This window comes from Rana temporaria, chromosome 2 (assembly GCF_905171775.1).
Source record: "Rana temporaria chromosome 2, aRanTem1.1, whole genome shotgun sequence".
Taxonomy (NCBI): domain Eukaryota; kingdom Metazoa; phylum Chordata; class Amphibia; order Anura; family Ranidae; genus Rana; species Rana temporaria.
The window spans coordinates 367905294-367924552 of NC_053490.1; the positions used below are offsets into that span (position 1 = coordinate 367905294).

The window sequence follows — 19259 nt, forward strand, 5'->3', positions numbered from 1 at the left end:
TTAAACGGGCGGGCGTAAGGGCGCCAAATTCAAATGTGTTGGAGGGGGGCGTGTTTGATGGTAATGAGGCTTGACCTCACATTTTTTACGTCTTTTTTTAACTGCGTATGCGCCGGGCGCCTACATTTCCCAGTGTGCATTGCGGCTACGTACGCCGCACGGGCATATTGATTTTGACGTGAACGTAAACGACGTAAATCCCGATTCGCGGACGACTTACGCAAACGACGTAAAAAATTTGAATCTCGCGGCGGGAACGGCGGCCATACTTTAACATTGTTATTCCACCTAATAGGTGGAATAACTTTAGGCCTGCTAATGCCTTACGGAAACGGCGTAAATCGGCGTATCAACTCAACTCATTTGCCGACCGCAATGGAAGCGTCACCTAGCGGCCATCCAAAATATTGCATTCCAAGATAGGACGGCGCAAGCCGTCGTATCTTAGATATGTTTAAGCGTAGCTCTGTTTGAGCATACGCTTAAACATAAGTCGGCGTAGATTCTGAGTTAGGCCGACTTATCTACTGATAAGTCGGCCTAACTCTACCTGAATCTACCTATGTGTGATTAGTAGGGTGCCGGTCCTCGTCTGGAGCCTAACGCCCCGGGGGATCAGGGTTTGGGTCCTTTTTCACAGGAGGACCACTTGACGTTGCACCCATCTGCACGTTTTTGTGACCACTCTTTATGTGTGTACACATTTTTTCTGCACCGGGTGAAGTTTTTTGGGTGTGTTACACACGCCATAGGCTTTAAAAAAAAAAAAAATGATCTCTACATTTAGACCCGCTGGGTTGCCTAAGACTCTATTCATCAGACGTCTCGCCTTGCCCTCATGTTAGTATACATGTGGAGGGTTCTCTGGCTTAAATATTGGTCAGCAAAGTTGCCTTGTAAGAAGCTGGACATGGCTGGATAAAGACACGTTTTCTGTGAGCTCCTGGCCTCCCCCGGCCTATATTGACAAAACCAACCACATACAGCCTCATCTAGCAGCATGCTAGCTGCAAAATGTTACCGGACACGATCTTCGAAAAGGGGACACGACCCCGGACCACTCAGGGTGAGATTCACTGTTTTTTCCAGCTCGCAACCCGCACCTCCCCAGGCGCAATAGTTGCAGGGCCTCCTGATCTGGGCCTCGGACGGCGCTCTCTATTAGACTCACCAACATTGCCCTGATCACCCCAACTCAGACTCCGTCTCAGACACCCTTGCACCCACCCGCCAAGGAATGTCGGAGGTCGCGGTCTCGCTCTGGCAAGAACCGGCCCACATTGACAGGGAACTTAGAGCGCTCCTCCAGGCCTTGCCTATGAAGCAGGACATTGAGTCCTTAATACAGCGGGTGGAAGAGGCCCACCGCAGGAACATACAAGAGGTGGGAACGGAGAACCGCTCACTTTCTGACAGGGTGGATACCGGAGAGACGTCCATCTCCTCCCTGAAAACTAGAATGGGGGCTCTAGAACAATCGCATGTTGCCCAGGCGGAGGCAACGGTCGCGCTCCAACTCCACATGGAGGATTTGAAAAACAGGAGCCACAGGAACAACCTGCGGCTCCAAGGTCTCCCAGACGCCACAGGCACTGAAAACCTCTCTGAGATGGTGACTGCCATCCTCCAGCAAGTCCCAGCTTCCCCGCAAACCACCATGGAAGCTGGACAGGGTACACTGTGCCCTAGGGCCACGATCGGCAGACCCCAATAGACCCAGACACGTGATATGTCGCCTTCAAAGATATCCCCTGAAAGAACAGATTATCCGCAAGGCATGGGAGTGCGGAGAAGTGGATTTTGATGGGGCAACCATTAGAATTGTTTCAGATCTTTCCCGAGCTAAACTGCAACGCCAAGCCCGCCTGCGGCCGCTCCTCGACCTGGCCAGAGATCAGGGAAGTCTATACAGGTGGGGATACCCATAAACGGTCACCTTCAGGAAGGAGTCGTCCTCCTTCACCCTCCGTACACCCGCTGACCTGCTGGACCGGTTCACATTCCTTGACATGGTGCTTATCCAGGTACCCAATTTGCTCCAGCTTCTGAAAAGCTCCTCCAGCCGACCCGGCCCCCGCAGGATCCAGGGGAACTTTGTCACGCTCTTAGAGGCCGAGGAGATCGCAGGTTCCATTCGGTGAGAGGTCCCGGGAATAGTAAGTGCGGTAAGCACTATTTTGTAAGTGTTCATACCGTTTTAGGTTTGTGTTCTTCTGGCTGATAGCCGATGAGGCTGACGTTCTGAATAAGCCCCCGCCAAATGACATGTATAGTAGATGCCCCCCTCAGTTTTATTTTTCCCTGTGGGACATTTAAGGCTGTTTGGATGCTGGAGTGGGAGGAGGAGTAGGACAAGGCTTTCTGGTGTCTGCCAGAGTGACGTTCCAATGTCCTGGGACCCTGTTGCTACATGATCCCTCATTTAACGCTATAAGACAGTTTTTAGACCTTCCTGCGGATCCTTACCAGCCCAGGGAAATGGGCACATGGGCCACTCTGCACCTGCAGGCCAGGTGGCTCACTTCTGCTAGGTTTCATACAGTGAGCTTATCTTCATGCAAATGACATTCCCCTGGGACGGAGTACAGCCCCCTAGCCTGTATGAACGATAAAGTGGCGGAAATGCTGCTATCATCATTCTTATGGTGCACAGAATCGCCTACTGAAAAAGAGGATATCTAAATTATGCCTGTAGCTGCATGCATCATTCAGATATTCCCACTGAAAGTCAAGGACGTCATATGACGTCCTTGGGCTGGAAGTGGTTAAAAAGGTACAAGGCCTCAACTCTCCAACTAAGCAGAGAGTGGCCTTTAACTACCTGCAATCCCAGGTCTTTTACTCAAAACCCCACAAGGTATACTCACGAATCGCCTACTTTCTGGTGCCACATTCGCAACTACATGCAGTACGAACCTCTGCCATAGGATCCATTACGTGGTCTAACCACGCTCCAATTTCCATATCATATGCCCTCACTGACACCCTCACCTCCAAAACTAAATGTTGGAGGCTGAATGAAAGCCTTCTACAAGACAAAAGTACTTGCAGAGGTTAATAGGGAACTACAGTATTGTCTGTGAATCGCACAAAGCGGTCATCTGAGGAGTGCTTATTAAGCACAGTTTGTGATTTAAAAAACAACGTACCCAACAACTGAATTCAATTTTGGATGACTTACAACAGTTGAAAACATGCCATAAACAGTCACTGTCCCCCTCCTTAAAGACTGACCTCTTTACCCAACGTTCACAAATTAACGATCGAAGAGATACAAGGAGCGATAGTGGAAACTAAACCTGGGAAGGCTCCTGGCTCAGATGGACTTACCATTCTATACTTTAAGACCCTGCTACCCTCTTTGGGCCCGTACATGGTTAAACTATTTAACACAGAGGGCCCCACCTCACCTTTTTGCAGTGGAGTCATTATAAGCCCACATTACGGTGATTCCAAAGGAAGGTAAAGATCCAACCTCATGCGGGAAATATAGGCAGATCTCCCTGCTGAACACTGATCTTTAATTGTTTACCAAAATACTTGCGAATAGGATCCAACAACATCTACCACACCTAATTCATTTAGATCAGGTAGGGTTTGTACCCACTAGAGAAGCAAGGGACAACACCACCAAGGTCCTTAACCTCCTACACATGGCAAATAAAGCCCGAACCCCATGTGCGTTTCTGGGCACAGATGCAGAGAAGGCCTTTGACAGTGTGAACTGGACCTTTGTGCTCACAGTCCTTCAACATGTAGGCTTCGGCGCCAATATGTTCCAGTAGATCTCATCAATATACTCCAGGCCCACAGCTCGAGTGCGAGTTAGCAGAGTCTTATAGGAGTTATTTCAAATCTCCAATGGGATGCGCCCATTGTCGCCCCTTCTTTTCGCCCTGTCACTCAAACCCTTTCTCTACACCGTGCGTAGGAACCCAGACATCAATGGCATAAAGGTGGGAAATACTCAACATAAAGTGTCGGCATATGCCGATGACATGCTGTTTTTCCTTACAAACCCTGTGATATCCCTCGCAAACCTCTTAAAGGAATTTGATAGAGCCCTCTCCAATCTTAAAATATATTTCCTAAAATCAGAAGCGATGGGCATTAATCTCTTACAGACACTTTTGGTACAGCTACAGTCGTCCTTTAGTTTGAAATGGAATAGCACGACATTGACATACATATCTGGGCACAACTATCCCAGCCCACATATCAAAGGTGTTTGACCTAAATTTCCCTCCGCTGCTTACAAGGGTTCCGGTACTCCTAAACAAATGGGACTCCGGCCTACACTTGTGGTTTGACCGTTGCAACATTCTTAAAAGGAGTATCCTTCCTAAATTCCTCTACCTCCTACAGGTTTTACCCATTCACATTCCCGCCAATTATTTTCAGCAAAAACGGAAGGTATTTTTTTTAATTTATATGGAACCACAAATTGAAGAGATCACAGCTCACACTACCAAAGCAACTTGGGGGACTGGCAGTGCCAGATGTACACAAATACTACCAGGCGGTAAACCTTGGTAGACTGGTTGACTGGAATAGGCATAGGACACTCAAGCTGTGGATTCAGCTCGAACAGGGTCAGAGCTCTGTCCCCTTGAATAGAGCACCATGGTGCTACGACTCCCTGCCTAACGAGGTGAAATCTCACCCACTCCTCGGCCAGACTGCGAAGGTGTGCTCCCTATTATATAAAAGAGGGTCTCTCTCTCTCATCTAGGACATCTCCACTCTACCCGATACTAGGAAACCCACGCTTTGCCCCTGGCTATCAAGATGACTCCTTTAGGAACCTGTTATCAATGGGTTGTGTACAAGCCTCACACATTTTCTAACACAGAACAAATGGCCCTCATTACAAGATCTTATGAACCCGGCAGGTTCATTTCGCCTGAAGTTCTGGAACACCTTCCAACTCACCCACTTCTTTAGGTCCCTGCCCCCCAAGCAATTTTGACCTTCCTCTAACAACCCTAGAGGATTTCTGTTCAACGGAAGGGACATTACCATCATGCATAATCTACTGATCACTCCCCCCGACTCCTACTTCCCAAGCTGCATTGCTGACTGGGAACGAGACTTGAACTGAACATTTAGTCCACAACAGAAACAACGCATCCTTCAATTTACATACAAATCGTCCATTTTTACAAAAACACAGGAAACCAACATTAAAATCTCAACCAGATGGTATAGAACCCTAGCAAAGTTGAGTTTTTTTTCTCAGAAACCATGGACGGTTGCTGGAGATACCAGGAGGAACGAGATACTCCATGTCTTTTAGACCTGCCCTAACATTCTGGTTGAATGTCAAAAATGTTGTTAGGAAATTCACAGACCGTCTAATCCCGGATGACTCTGCCTTCTTCCTTCTACACTTCTCAACTGCCCCGGTGAAGGCCTACAAAAAAATAATTATTCGCCATCTCCTTGATGCTGCCAAATCATGCATCCCCCTTAAGTGGAAATCCCCACAACCCCCAACTGTTGGGATGTGGCTCAGAAAGGTGGAAGAAATCAATAAATTTGAAGATCTAATTCTATCAGTTCGGCACCAACAAGAATGCTACTCCAAAACGTGGTCCCTCTGGAACACATTCATCTATTCAGATGAAGGTAGGACCTTTCTTGGAAGCATGTCGGCAGCCTAAAATGTCTGTAGATTAACTCTGGGTCTGGATGGTTTGCAATTTTGCATTTCTCCCCTCCATCCCCCTCCCCACCCTCTGATTTACCCCCTTCCTCCCACACTATAACTCTCATATGTTTCTCTATCTACTCCAATTACTGTTCTCTCAATGTTTCTATAATATTTTCTCTTTTTTTTCTCTCTATTCTGTTCTGTGTGTTCACAGTAGCAGATGCTTTTTTCTGTTATAAAGTTAAAATAAGGACAGTCTCATGGATATACCATACTGAACAATGCAATCCCTTTGGTGGTTGACAAATTGTTTTTGTACATACAGGGAGTGCAGAATTATTAGGCAAATTAGTATTTTGACCACATCATCCTCTTTATGCATGTTGTCTTACTCCAAGCTGTATAGGCTCGAAAGCCTACTACGAATTAAGCATATTAGGTCATGTGCATCTCTGTAATGAGAAGGTGTGTGGTCTAATGACATCAACACCCTATATCAGGTGTGCATAATTATTAGTCAACTTCCTTTCCTTTGGCAAAATGGGTCAAAAGAAGGACTTGACAGGCTCAGAAAAGTAAAAAATAGTGAGATATCTTGCAGAGGGATGCAGCACTCTTAAAATTGCAAAGCTTCTGAAGCGTGATCATCGAACAATCAAGCGTTTCATTCAAAATAGTCAACAGGGTCGCAAGAAGCGTGTGGAAAAACCAAGGCGCAAAATAACTGCCCATGAACTGAGAAAAGTCAAGCGTGCAGCTGCCAAGATGCCACTTGCCACCAGTTTGGCCATATTTCAGAGCTGCAACATCACTGGAGTGCCCAAAAGCACAAGGTGTGCAATACTCAGAGACATGGCCAAGGTAAGAAAGGCTGAAAGACGACCACCACTGAACAAGACACACAAGCTGAAACGTCAAGACTGGGCCAAGAAATATCTCAAGACTGATTTTTCTAAGGTTTTATGGACTGATGAAATGAGAGTGAGTCTTGATGGGCCAGATGGATGGGCCCGTGGCTGGATTGGTAAAGGGCAGAGAGCTCCAGTCCAACTCAGACGCCAGCAAGGTGGAGGTGGAGTACTGGTTTGGGCTGGTATCATCAAAGATGAGCTTGTGGGGCCTTTTCGAGTTGAGGATGGAGTCAAGCTCAACTCCCAGTCCTACTGCCAGTTTCTGGAAGACACCTTCTTCAAGCAGTGGTACAGGAAGAAGTCTGCATCCTTCAAGAAAAACATGATTTTCATGCAGGACAATGCTCCATCACACGCGTCCAAGTACTCCACAGCGTGGCTGGCAAGAAAGGGTATAAAAGAAGAAAAACGAATGACATGGCCTCCTTGTTCACCTGATCTGAACCCCATTGAGAACCTGTGGTCCATCATCAAATGTGAGATTTACAAGGAGGGAAAACAGTACACCTCTCTGAACAGTGTCTGGGAGGCTGTGGTTGCTGTTGCACGCAATGTTGATGGGGAACAGATCAAAACACTGACAGAATCCATGGATGGCAGGCTTTTGAGTGTCCTTGCAAAGAAAGGTGGCTATATTGGTCACCGATTTGTTTTTGTTTTGTTTTTGAATGTCAGAAATGTATATTTGTGAATGTTGAGATGTTATATTGGTTTCACTGGTAAAAATAAATAATTGAAATGGGTATATATATATTTTTTTGTTAAGTTGCCTAATAATTATGCACAGTAATAGTCACCTGCACACACAGATATCCCCCTAAAATAGCTAAAACTAAAAACAAACTAAAAACTACTTCCAAAAATATTCAGCTTGATATTAATGAGTTTTTTGGGTTCATTGAGAACATGGTTGTTGTTCAATAATAAAATTAATCCTCAAAAATACAACTTGCCTAATAATTCTGCACTCCCTGTATTGATACTGTGTTTGTGATGTGTCATGGTCCGTGGACCTCGCAAAATAAAAGGTTTGAAAAAAACGCTGCTGACTGGGTTTCCCTTTCATGGGGAATGGTTATTTGGGGATGAAATAGATAAGTACATCCAGAAAATCTCAGGTGGAAAGAGTACCCTTCTTTCAGTAAAGAGAACGAGTAAGCGCCCTTCATTTAAACGTTCTGTTTCTCTATCGCCTGGGGCAACGGCCTCCGCTGTCAGCTCCAAGAGGAAGGCTCCAGAACCTGGCTCAGGTCCAGAAGTCGTCCTGGGGGGAAGAAATTTGCAAAGCAGAGTCCCATGGCCTCCTTATGAGGGGGCGCCCCCGTTTGCAGAAGCCTGGTGGGAGGAAATTTAGGACGCATGAATCATCTCCACGGAATCCAAAGGATACAATAAAAAAGGGGGGTCTTTTTTTCAGGCGTTAGATCGGCTGCTATCCCAAGGGGTGATCATAGAGTCTCCCCTAGAAGAGCAGGGAATGAGGTTCTATTCAAATCTCTTCATGGTGCTAAAACTGAATGGAGATGTCAGACCCATTTTGGATCTCAAAGGTCTAAACCGGTTCCTAAACATCCGCGTTTCCCATTGGAATCAATCCGGTCAGTAGTATTCACCCTTCAGGGAGGAGAACTTCTAGCATCTATAGACATCAAGGATGCATATCGCCATGTGCCAATATTCCCTGCTCATCAGAAGGTACTGCGATTCGCAGTAGAACAGCGTAATTTTCAGTTTGTGGCCTTGCCTTTCAGGTTGGTCAACGCATCACGAGTGTTTACAAAGGTCCTGGCTCCACTTTTGGCAAAGTTAAGGGCCCAGGGTATAGCGGTAGTGGCATACCTGGACGACCTGCTGCTAATGGATCAGTCCATAGCAGGGCTAAACTTCAGTATAGTCAGCACAGTCAAGTATCTGGAACATCTGGGTTGGGTTCTCAACCTAGAAAAATCATTCTTACGTCCAGTAAAGAGGCTGGAGTATTTGGGTCCGATTATAGACACATACTGCAAGGTGTTCTTAACTCAGGCAAAAGGATTCAATCCGACAATGCCACAGAAGTGGCCTATATCAATCATCAAGGTGGCACCAAAAGTCACGCTGCCCAGAAAGAGGTATCCCATATTCTGGCTTGGGCAGAAGATCATGTGCCTTGCCTGTCTGCAGTGTTCATTGCTCCCAGGAGAGTGGTCTCTGCATCCTGACTTCTGTCTGGCCATGTGTCAGAAGTGGGGTACCCCGGACGTGGACCTGTTGGTGTCCAGGTTCAACAAAAAGTTGGACAACTTTGTTTCAAGAACAAGGGATCCGCTTGCTTGCGGGACGGATGTCTTAGTAACTCCTTGGGATCAGTTTTCACTGATTCATGCATTCCCTCCAGTCCTTCCGCATCTTCTACGTAGGATAAAAGGAGAACAGAAGCTTGTAATCCTAGTTTCTCTGGCATGGAGATCCTGGTATGCGTATTTCAAAAGAGGGTCAGGGGGGAAAATAACAATAAGGCACTCACATTGGCCCACATCCGAAGTATAGGTTCAAAAAGAAAAAAGTTGTACTACATAGGGTAGCGACATGGCGGACTTTAAAGGGCAATCACAGGGACGTATATCGTTATAAAAATAAAGTTTAATTACAAAATAGTACATATACAAATAAATTTCATATAAAAAATGTTATCAAGAGAGAGAACATAGATACATATTTGAGCAATAGAACGTCTCGCCGACGCGTTTCGCCTTACGGCTTCTTCTGGACGAGTTGTATGGTTTTATAACACGGAAGTATTGCTACTTGTATGTGTCAATAGAGTTGGTGGTCATCTGCATCCATCAAGGATCATTGAGTTAGTACCAAAAATAGGTACGTGAGCCGGTTAACAAGAAAGACACGATTTCCTGATGGTATGGGGAGCCACAATAGTAATAGGTTCTCGAAGATAGTATAAAAAGGCAACAACCGGGACCAGCAAGGCAGAAGACAGGTGAGAAAGACCTGGAGGGAAAATAGATTCCGTCGCTGGGTGACTACACTGCACTGTCCGCAGTAGAGGGCAGATCAAAAGGCTTTAGAACCTTGCCGCCTATGAAGTGATGTGTGTCCCGGGGAGGTAGCAGCCTGTGCTCCACTAAAGTGATGTGTGTCCCGGGGAGGTAGCAGCCTGTGCTCCACTAAAGTGGAGCACAGGCTGCTACCTCCCCGGGACACACATCACTTCATAGGCGGCAAGGTTCTAAAGCCTTTTGATCTGCCCTCTACTGCGGACAGTGCAGTGTAGTCACCCAGCGACGGAATCTATTTTCCCTCCAGGTCTTTCTCACCTGTCTTCTGCCTTGCTGGTCCCGGTTGTTGCCTTTTTATACTATCTTCGAGAACCTATTACTATTGTGGCTCCCCATACCATCAGGAAATCGTGTCTTTCTTGTTAACCGGCTCACGTACCTATTTTTGGTACTAACTCAATGATCCTTGATGGATGCAGATGACCACCAACTCTATTGACACATACAAGTAGCAATACTTCCGTGTTATAAAACCATACAACTCGTCCAGAAGAAGCCGTAAGGCGAAACGCGTCGGCGAGACGTTCTATTGCTCAAATATGTATCTATGTTCTCTCTCTTGATAACATTTTTTATATGAAATTTATTTGTATATGTACTATTTTGTAATTAAACTTTATTTTTATAACGATATACGTCCCTGGTATGCGTATATCGTGAGGATGGCCGTAGGAGTTCCTTGGACTCCAAGTTCAATCCTGCCTTACAAATGCTAAATTTGATGGCTTGGCAGTTGAGGCCCTCGTTATAAAAAAAAAAAACAGGGGCTTTCAGGCTCAGTAGTAACTACCCTGATTAATGCAAGGAAGCCGTCCTCTAGGGCTATTTACTGTAGGGTCTGGAAGGCCTATGTTTCCTGGTGTAAAAAAAAATAGTTGGCATCCTCGTAAATATGTCATAGGCAGAGTTCTCACTTTCCTACAGTTAGGAGTAGAAATGAAACTAGCCTTGAGTACTATCAGGGGTCAAGTCTCTGCCTTGTCAGTTCTTTTTCAAAGGCCTCTGGCTTCACATTCCTTGGTTCAGGCTTTTATACAAGGAGTAACGCGTATAAATCCACCAATTAAGTCCCCTTTGTGTCCATGGGAATTTAATTTAGTCTTGTTGGTCCTCCAGGAGTCTCCTTTTGAGCCAATGTGTGATGCTCCCTTGGTTCTTGTGACAAAGAAATTAGTCTTTTTGGTTGTGGTAACTTCCACAAGAAGAGTTTCTGAGTTGGCAGCTTTTTCTTGTAAAGAGACATTCTTAGTGGTTCATTATTATACAGGATTTATATAGCGCCAACAGTTTGCGCAGCGTTTTACAATATGAGGACAAGGTGGTGTTATGTCTTCGCCCATCCTTTTTGCCTAAGGTAGTATCCAGTTTTCTTATGAACTAGGAACTTACTACAGCAAGGGAATGTAATAATTCTTCTGCAGAACACGGTTCTGGAAAAAATAAATTAGTGCAGTCCTCCTTCACTTACCTCATCCTTCGATTTTGCTTTTAAATGTCCTTATTTTTTCTGAGAAATGCTCACTTCCTGTTCTTCTGTCTGTAACTCAACACCGTAATGTGAGGCTTTCTTCCTGGTGTGGAGAAAGCCTCTTGAGGGGGAAGGGGGCAATCAGGCAAGTCAGGACACTCTACTTTGCAGATAGAGAAAGGAGCGGTGTGTTAGTGGGCGTCCTGACACTCCTGCTCGCCCCCTCAAGAGGCTTTCTCCACACCAGGAAGAAAGCCTTGCATTACAGTGTTGAGTTACAGACAGAAGAACAGGAAGTGAGGATTTCTCAGAAGAAATAACGATATTTAAAAGCAAAATCGAAGGATGAGGTAAGTGAAGGAGGACTGCACTAAGGTAAAGAAAGCTATTTAGGGAAACATTTTTTTTACTTTACAACCCCTTTAAGGGGGAAGATTCTGCCTTTAGGTCCTAGAGCACACTCTACCAGGGCAGTTAGTGCTTCCTTGGCAGTGCAACACCAAGCCTCCATGGCTTGCAAGGAGGCAACTTGGTCATCAGTGCATACATAGTGCAACAAAATTCTACCAAGTGAATGTAGGTCAGCAGGAGCACGCCGCTTTTGGGCGTAGTGTTCTGCAGGCAGCAGTATAGGCCCTCATGTCTGATGGTGGTCTGCTTTATTTTTTGTGTCTCCCTCCCCTCAGATGGCATTGCTTTGGGGCATCCCATATAGTAATTACTATAGTGTTCTGTGTCCCATGATGTACGATAAAGGAAATAGGATTTTTATAACAGCTTGCCTGTAAAATCCTTTTCTTGGAAGTACATCATGGGATAGAGGTCCCGCCCCTCTTATTGGAATATATTTATATATTGCTTTGCTACAAAAACTGGAGGTACTCCCTTTATGGGAGGGGTTATATAGGGGGGGGACTTCCTGTCTTGATTATGTCAGTGTCCATCACCTGAAGGTGGGCGTATAACTCATATAATAATTATTATAGTACTCTGTGTCCTGTGATTACTTCCAAGAAAAGGATTTTTACAGGTAAGTGGTTATAAAAAATAAAAAATTTGTACATATATACGTGATCCAGCATGTACGCGATTCAGCCTGCCAATGCAGCCCACCCACTGTAATTGTACTGTGGGCAGGTGGGAACTGGTTAAATAGTTTGTTTGGAGCAAGCTTGTTCAAACAAACTTATTTTCTAACAGATGTAGCAACTGTGTGCACTGTGTAAACTGTTTGTAGCCTTTGCTACCTACAGCACAGTCTTCTGAAACAAAATGAAGTTGGACTAAGCGCTGCTCAGCCATTCACAGAAAGTTTTGTATTTTCTGAATGAATATAAAGCTTCTTCTAATTGGCTTAGCAGAGAGGTTTGATCCAAACAAACCATTTCATGTTTCCTAAAACATGGAGATCAGCTTTAAGACACAACCGAAATTCTGCCTTCAATTTATAGCATTGCTTTTCATTTACTAGGAATACAATGTATCAAACAATATTCTTGGTTGATAATCTATCACTTCCTTGGTCTACAGGATTGATTCCCTTGGCAATATGATGTTAAACTCTGGTAACTGATGTTTTAATTTTCTAAGTACTTATTTTATTTGAATGCTAAACTGCTGAATATGGGAATACAATGCCATAGCAGTCTAGGCAATTAACTTTACATTACTTACTACAATATATTTTTATCTATATACAAATTTGGATAAGGCTGATGAGAGACAGTTCCCCCAAAAAGTTTGGGATCCAATTGCTTTAACTTACCTCTTCCTTCTCTGCACTCTGTAGGTCTCTCCATTCTTCAATTGGTTGACCAAGGTCTACTGTATTCATGGGGACTTTCACCTCTCCAATGATATCATGTTTAGAGAACCGATCAAAGTCATATATGGTCATAATCAGTGTTTTTCCACCAAGCTCCTGATATGGAATCTATAGCAATATACAAAATGTTAGGGAAACATTTTTTTTCCAAATTATGTTTTAATGCATGCACTGATGTTACAAAGTTTATTCCTTCAATAAAGCAAAAATACAACCTCATTTTTTTATACCCCTATAGTGCAACTTCATTTGAGGCAGCACTTTGCAGGACTAATACTCTGGGGGAGATTTACTAAAACTGGTGCACACAGAATCTGGTGCAGCTTTGCATAGTAACCAATATGCTTCTAACTTCAGCTCGTTCAATTAAGCTTTGCCAATAAAAACTAGAAGCCAATTGGTTACTATGCACAGCTGCACAAGATTCTGTGTGCACTAGTTTTAGTAAATCTCTGATAAGGTGACCTTGTTCTTGCTACTACACTACTGCCTCAGCCCTCTGGAGACATACATTTACAGCAGGAAAAAATGTGACACATGTTTTCTGCTGGCTCAAGCCTAATGCTGGCCATATACCGCTCAAACTTTGTCTGACTCATGTTGATTTGGCCATAATTCACTCTGCAACAAAAGTACATTTTTCAAGTCGAAGAAGTTGAGTGGAAAATTATCAACCTAACATAGACTACAATGAGATGCAGATTGTATTTGGATACACTTATGGGTACTGCCTGTCAGAATACAATAAGCTGAAAGGTAAAATCCCTCTACATTGATGCTGTTTAGCGTGTATAGACAACTAGGGATCATACTTCCCCCTAACAGACAGACATGGATAGCATCCAAATATAACCGTTAATAATTAAAGTATTTTTCATATATTCATGGCCATGTTAATACCCCCCCCCCCCCCTCATCTCCTGGGCCAGCTACCTTTGCTACCTTTGCCTCCCCCTACACACACACACACACACACAAAAAGTACATAACTAAATTGACCAAATCTTACAATACTATATTAGCAAATTCATACTTAAACATACAAAAATTTCAAGGATAAGTTCACCTTTGTAAAAAAAAAAAATACAAATATAAATACAAGCAGGCAGTTACTCATTTACAGGACGCATCAATGAACCACCTAGAGCACAGGCGTCAAACACAAGGCCTGCGGGCCGAATCCGGCCCTCCAGGCCATTTCATGCCTCCTCCATAACCTTACTTTCTGCTTTTAGGCAATGAATCCAGCTTCTTACCAGCAGCAGCATAAGGAAATGGGGGGTGCACTGTGATGTTGATTTGGCCATACAGTTAGATATATATGAGTGTATGAGTGGGGGACTCAACTTCTGATGGTGGGGTGGCTCTTGACATCTGATATATGGGGAGGGGATGTGCTGGACATATAATCTTACAGATACAACCGGTCATTTTCAGGGTAATCATAATGCTGATGCGGCCCACAATGAAATTGAGTTTGACACCCCTGACCTAGAGCATTCAACAGTGCCCTAGGTAAATAATTTAGAACTACAAGCCAACAGCCGCAAAGGGCCTGGTGCAACAGTATCATGTTATGAAAGGTGAACTTATCCTTTAACCAAAACATAATTATTATCATACTGACACATACAGGGGACCAGGTGCCACTGTGTAGTTTCCAGGGTCCTGTGGGACATCCCTGCAGGATTCAGGACAGTTAAAAGGTTCTGCTTCATACTGTCCCCTCAGTGGCAATGGCCCCCCGGACATCAAATCTGTCCCTGCATTTATTAAGAGTAAAAGTTTACCAAACCTTAAAAGTAAATGTCTCATTGAAGATGGGATTTAGTGTCTTCCGATGAACTTTAGTCTCATGCTTCTTTTTCTTGTCTGGTAAAAAGAAAATTTTCACATAGGGATCTGATGTTCCTCCAATGTCCAACGCAGGTAAATCTGTAGCTTGTATAACACCAACTTGCATCTGCAAGTAAGACAAAATGTAGAAATTATAAAACATTTTGAATTTGCATGATCATTTGCAAGTGACAAAATAGGTTTAGGCACCATCAACAGGACTGCTATACCAACAACCCTAGATTATATGGTTATTTTCAGAACTGTTAATCTTGTTTAAAATCAGGATCTAGCTCCATAAAATACAAGTTAAAGCAAATAGGAGAAAGAGAATAGACAAATCAAAGACATTCTGTAGCTAATCAGGGACCCCTGGATACATTTCCACAATAGAAAAATGATTAGCAATTCCAGTGGATGAAGAACAATGATTTAAAAACATTCACAAATTTTCAGGCAGAATTAGGGTCAGGATTAGATGTGGAATGCAACTTTGTGGCTATGAGGATATTGCAGACTGCAGTCTAACTGCATCAAAAAGTGAGAATCATGCAAACACCACCAATGCAGGCAACTAAACAGTGAATGTACTTTAAAAATAATGTAATAAAAATAATTTACAGTACTACTAGATGCAAGACAGCCTTTAAGTACTCAAGTCTCCTCTGCAATCAGCTCGTTATAAAGGTTGTATTTTTAAATGTCCTTTGCAAGGATGTTTATATCTGCCTAACATTAAACAAAGGTCACAAGTGGTCATTCTGAGGGCTGCTTACAGGCTGCCAGTTGGACAGCATTTTAGTTAACAGAAGATGCCTTGGTACCTGATTATTTTGAAAGTCATAATCCAGGGAGAACTGGAGCTTTCCAAGCTGCTCTTCTTCCTTTTCCTCCTCCTCTTTGTCTTCTCCCTCTGTTAGGCCAGTTTCTGCATCATCATCATCGTCATCCTACAGAATCTGCAAAGAGAAACAGACCTCACTTTTCTGCCTTTTAGTTCATGGACATGGAAAAAATGGTTATCAAACTTTACTTTAATTGCAACAACTAAAAAAGGAAGATGCAAAACTAACATGCTACCCCAAAAGGTCTTAACATTATTTATAGAGCACAATACCAAGGCCATAACACACCTAAACCCAATTTATTGTATTGTTTTCCATACCATGGCCTTTACATAAGTACAGCAGCACTTTTCAGACTTGAGCTTTATTGCTCTGCTTTGCCATTCCTGCAATTTTTTTTAACAGTTTCTAATTTGTTGAACTTTATATGCAATCAGTGGTTACAGCTCATGTCAAGACAGCCAGGGTTGACTGATCCGATGATGCATCAGTCACAATTAAATTTTCCTATGCATTTGTTCCCTCAAAATGATGTATAAACAAGCACATTCAGATGTAGAAAAGTGTATGTTTACATTAACCATTTGGGTTTAGAGTAATAACCAACTTTGTAATATTCTTTGTTGGAGTGAAATGTTAACCCTTTCAAAATTGCTGTGCTTTCTTTGAACAGACATATTTAATTAAAATCTGTCACAAAGCAAAATATCAGCAAAGCTGCAAGTGACATTTTCTATTGTTTGGAGTTATGAGCTGCGTACTAGTTTTAAAGCAGCAAGATCACTTAGAGTGAAGCTGCACTGTATCTTATATATCATTCAGAACAGTTGGCTTTATAACTGCAAAGGACGTAGAAAGATTGCAAGAATTAATATTTTCAAATGAATGCATTGTGGGCAAGAGAGGAAGCCAGAGGCACCACATCCCACGGTAATGTATAAAAAGAGAAAAGATCAAGTCCTTGGGATTTTTAAAAGGTGCCAATTTTCCAAAGTCCATGGTCTGTTAAAAATGCCCTGGTGGAGCAAGCGGTCTCGATTTGCTTGCCAAGCACACAACCTCCTACGGTTGGGTGAGCCATTCAATGGTACCTGTATTAATACAATACAATACAATATTTATCTGCAGGTCAAGGAAACTATTTTCATCTACCCATTTACCAGATTTTTTTAAAAAATCTTTGGTATTGGAGCCCCTTATGTAGCTTCCCTTGGGGTCACCACTAGGAATGGTGCAACTGTATGGACCAATTTGCACTGTCTATTCATTTATCAAGAGGCAAAACACGTCGAGATACTCTTTTCAACATAATAACATTTAGGTACAATTCTGCATCACTTTAATGATGACACATGGTTCAATCTTTTACACATTTTTAATGCTTTTATGAAAGTACGGACTAAAAGTGTTAGTTCTTAGCAGATCATGGACTTTTGATAATTGGCAGCTTGAAAATCCCTTAAACTTGATCTTTTCCCTTTTTTATTTTTAAATGTGCAGCAGAAAATTTTCATTCAGGTTTCTGTATGTTGGAGTTTCCAAAGGCTGACTGAATAAATTTCAGCCAATTTATTTAAATATACAGATACATTTGGGGGTTGTGACATCCTTTGCTCTTGCGCTACATTTGAGATATTTTTTTCTATTTCAGAATCACCGTTCTGCCATTTTCTAAAGAACCAGACTCCATCATCCAGATAATATGATCCAATATTATGGAAAAGACCAGGTGATATCCTAGAAGCCAATCACCCTCCTATGCCTGGGTGTACTTACACCTGCAGATGCTGCCAATTTATACACCATACAGCCATCTAGAGAAGTTCCCATATGTTATATTTATTCCATTAAAATATATAAGCTAGCAATCAGAGAAAGACCAATGTAACAAACCAGAAAGACTATCCGAATGATTCACTATTACAGATGTCCAAGTAGAATATATTTTTATAAACCATATACAGTAAAACCTTGGTTTGAAAGTAACTTGGTTTGAGAGCGTTTTGGATGACAAGTAAAAATGTTAAAACATTTTGACTTGATATACAAGCGATGTCTTGATAAAAGCATCATGTCACAACTGAGTATAAAAGAGAAGAGAGGTGCCTCTAAGTGTAGCAATATGATTAAATGTAATAAGGTACAATATTTAGCAACATATCGCTACATTTCGATGCGTCTCTCTTCTCTTTTATACTCTGTAGCTCCTGCTGGATTTTGCTTCTAATCCCCTTGTGGAGGCTTCCAGTTATGGATGGACATTTTATAGTTACATAACCTGGTCACATTGCTATAATGGAACGAATTATTTGAGTTTCCATTATTTCTTATGGGAAAATTTGCTTTGATATAAGAGTGCTTTGGATTACAAACTTGTTTCTGGAACAAATTATGCTCGCAATCCAAGGTTTTACTGTATTATAAATGATTAAGGTACCAAGACATTTTCTATAGCAACAACTAAGTGCTTGTCACACACTCGCATCGGATAAAACACAGCATATGCAGGTACCCCATCAGCAAAGGCGGCCAGATAATATATCTGCTTAAAGAACTCCGGGGGGAAAACTCCCCCCCCCATGTTCTTGTTGCCGAGCTCCTACCTTCACCAACTATGCCATCCATCTTCTGAGCTCTATAGTTCCTCTGTAGCAGCTTGATGATTTTACAGAAAAGCCAATAATCTCCAGTGATAACCTGTTTGCAAGACCGCTGGCTGCTATTCCTCCTGTACTCCCAGCCAATGGTTTTGTCACTTCCCACAAGTAGTTCTCTAAAAGCGAACAGGGACTTGTATTTCTGCCCTGCTTGCTGTAGTGGGCGAAGGGAGTCTCACAGCCCGAGGTCTGTGCTGCCCGTGCCCCCGCCGCTCGCCATCTCTCTCAGTGCAGAGAGCAGGGAGATTTACCAGAGATCATCCCGCATGACAGAGCGGAGATCTCTACCTGACAGGTGTTGTATGTAAAAACACCAATTGTAGTAATGTCCCACCTCCCATACTATTGGAACAGTGTGCTGTATTACAATGCCGGTATGGAAGGTGGGACATTACTGCAGTTGGTGTTTTCACATACAAGACCTGTCAACTCGAGATCTCCGCTCTGTCATGCGGATGATTTCAAGTAACGATTTTTGCTCTGCAATCATGGACACTGATAAGCTGCACTGGTGTGACCGCACTGATGGGTATAAATGAGACTGCACTGGTGGGCACAGATGAGACCCCACTGGTGGGCACTAATAAACTGCACACACGAGACCGCAATGATTGCTGTTAGAAAGATCTCAAAGCTACAGCAGGAGGAGGAATATTTCTAATACTGAATTACAGCAGAGTACAGTGTGTATAATATATCATTATGGGCATGTGTCTACAGTTCAGTAATGATTACATAAAGCAAGTAAGGGAAATATGTTTATGTCATGTTATAGTTGGAGGGAAAACATGCTTCGCAGTTATAAGGCTGTAACCTACCTATCCTGCTGTGTCACTGAGTAGTATGACCTCACTGCCTGCACAATGAGGGCTTGTTGAAGTGGGCTTGTTCACATTTACATGTACAGGCCTAGTGTCCATCCCACATTAATTGACATTTGCAAAAGCATGAAGGGAAATGTCGTTTTATTACAGTGTAAGAGAGGGGAGAGGATATGATGTAATCACT

The 19259-nt window shown here is 43.1% G+C and overlaps 1 protein-coding gene across 2 annotated transcripts in view; it reads right to left on the minus strand.

Moving 5' to 3' along the window:
* The window catches only part of LOC120927204 (synaptotagmin-2-like), a 120021-nt gene that overhangs the window by 24710 nt on the left and 76052 nt on the right, over positions 1-19259 (minus strand). For both annotated transcript variants that reach the window (XM_040337718.1, XM_040337719.1), the window contains exons 4-6: positions 15574-15699; positions 14709-14876; positions 12854-13021 (exon numbers count right to left, since the gene is read on the minus strand). In XM_040337718.1, coding sequence (XP_040193652.1) covers positions 12854-13021; positions 14709-14876; positions 15574-15699 — 462 coding nt within the window. The remainder of the gene's footprint in view (positions 1-12853; positions 13022-14708; positions 14877-15573; positions 15700-19259) is intronic.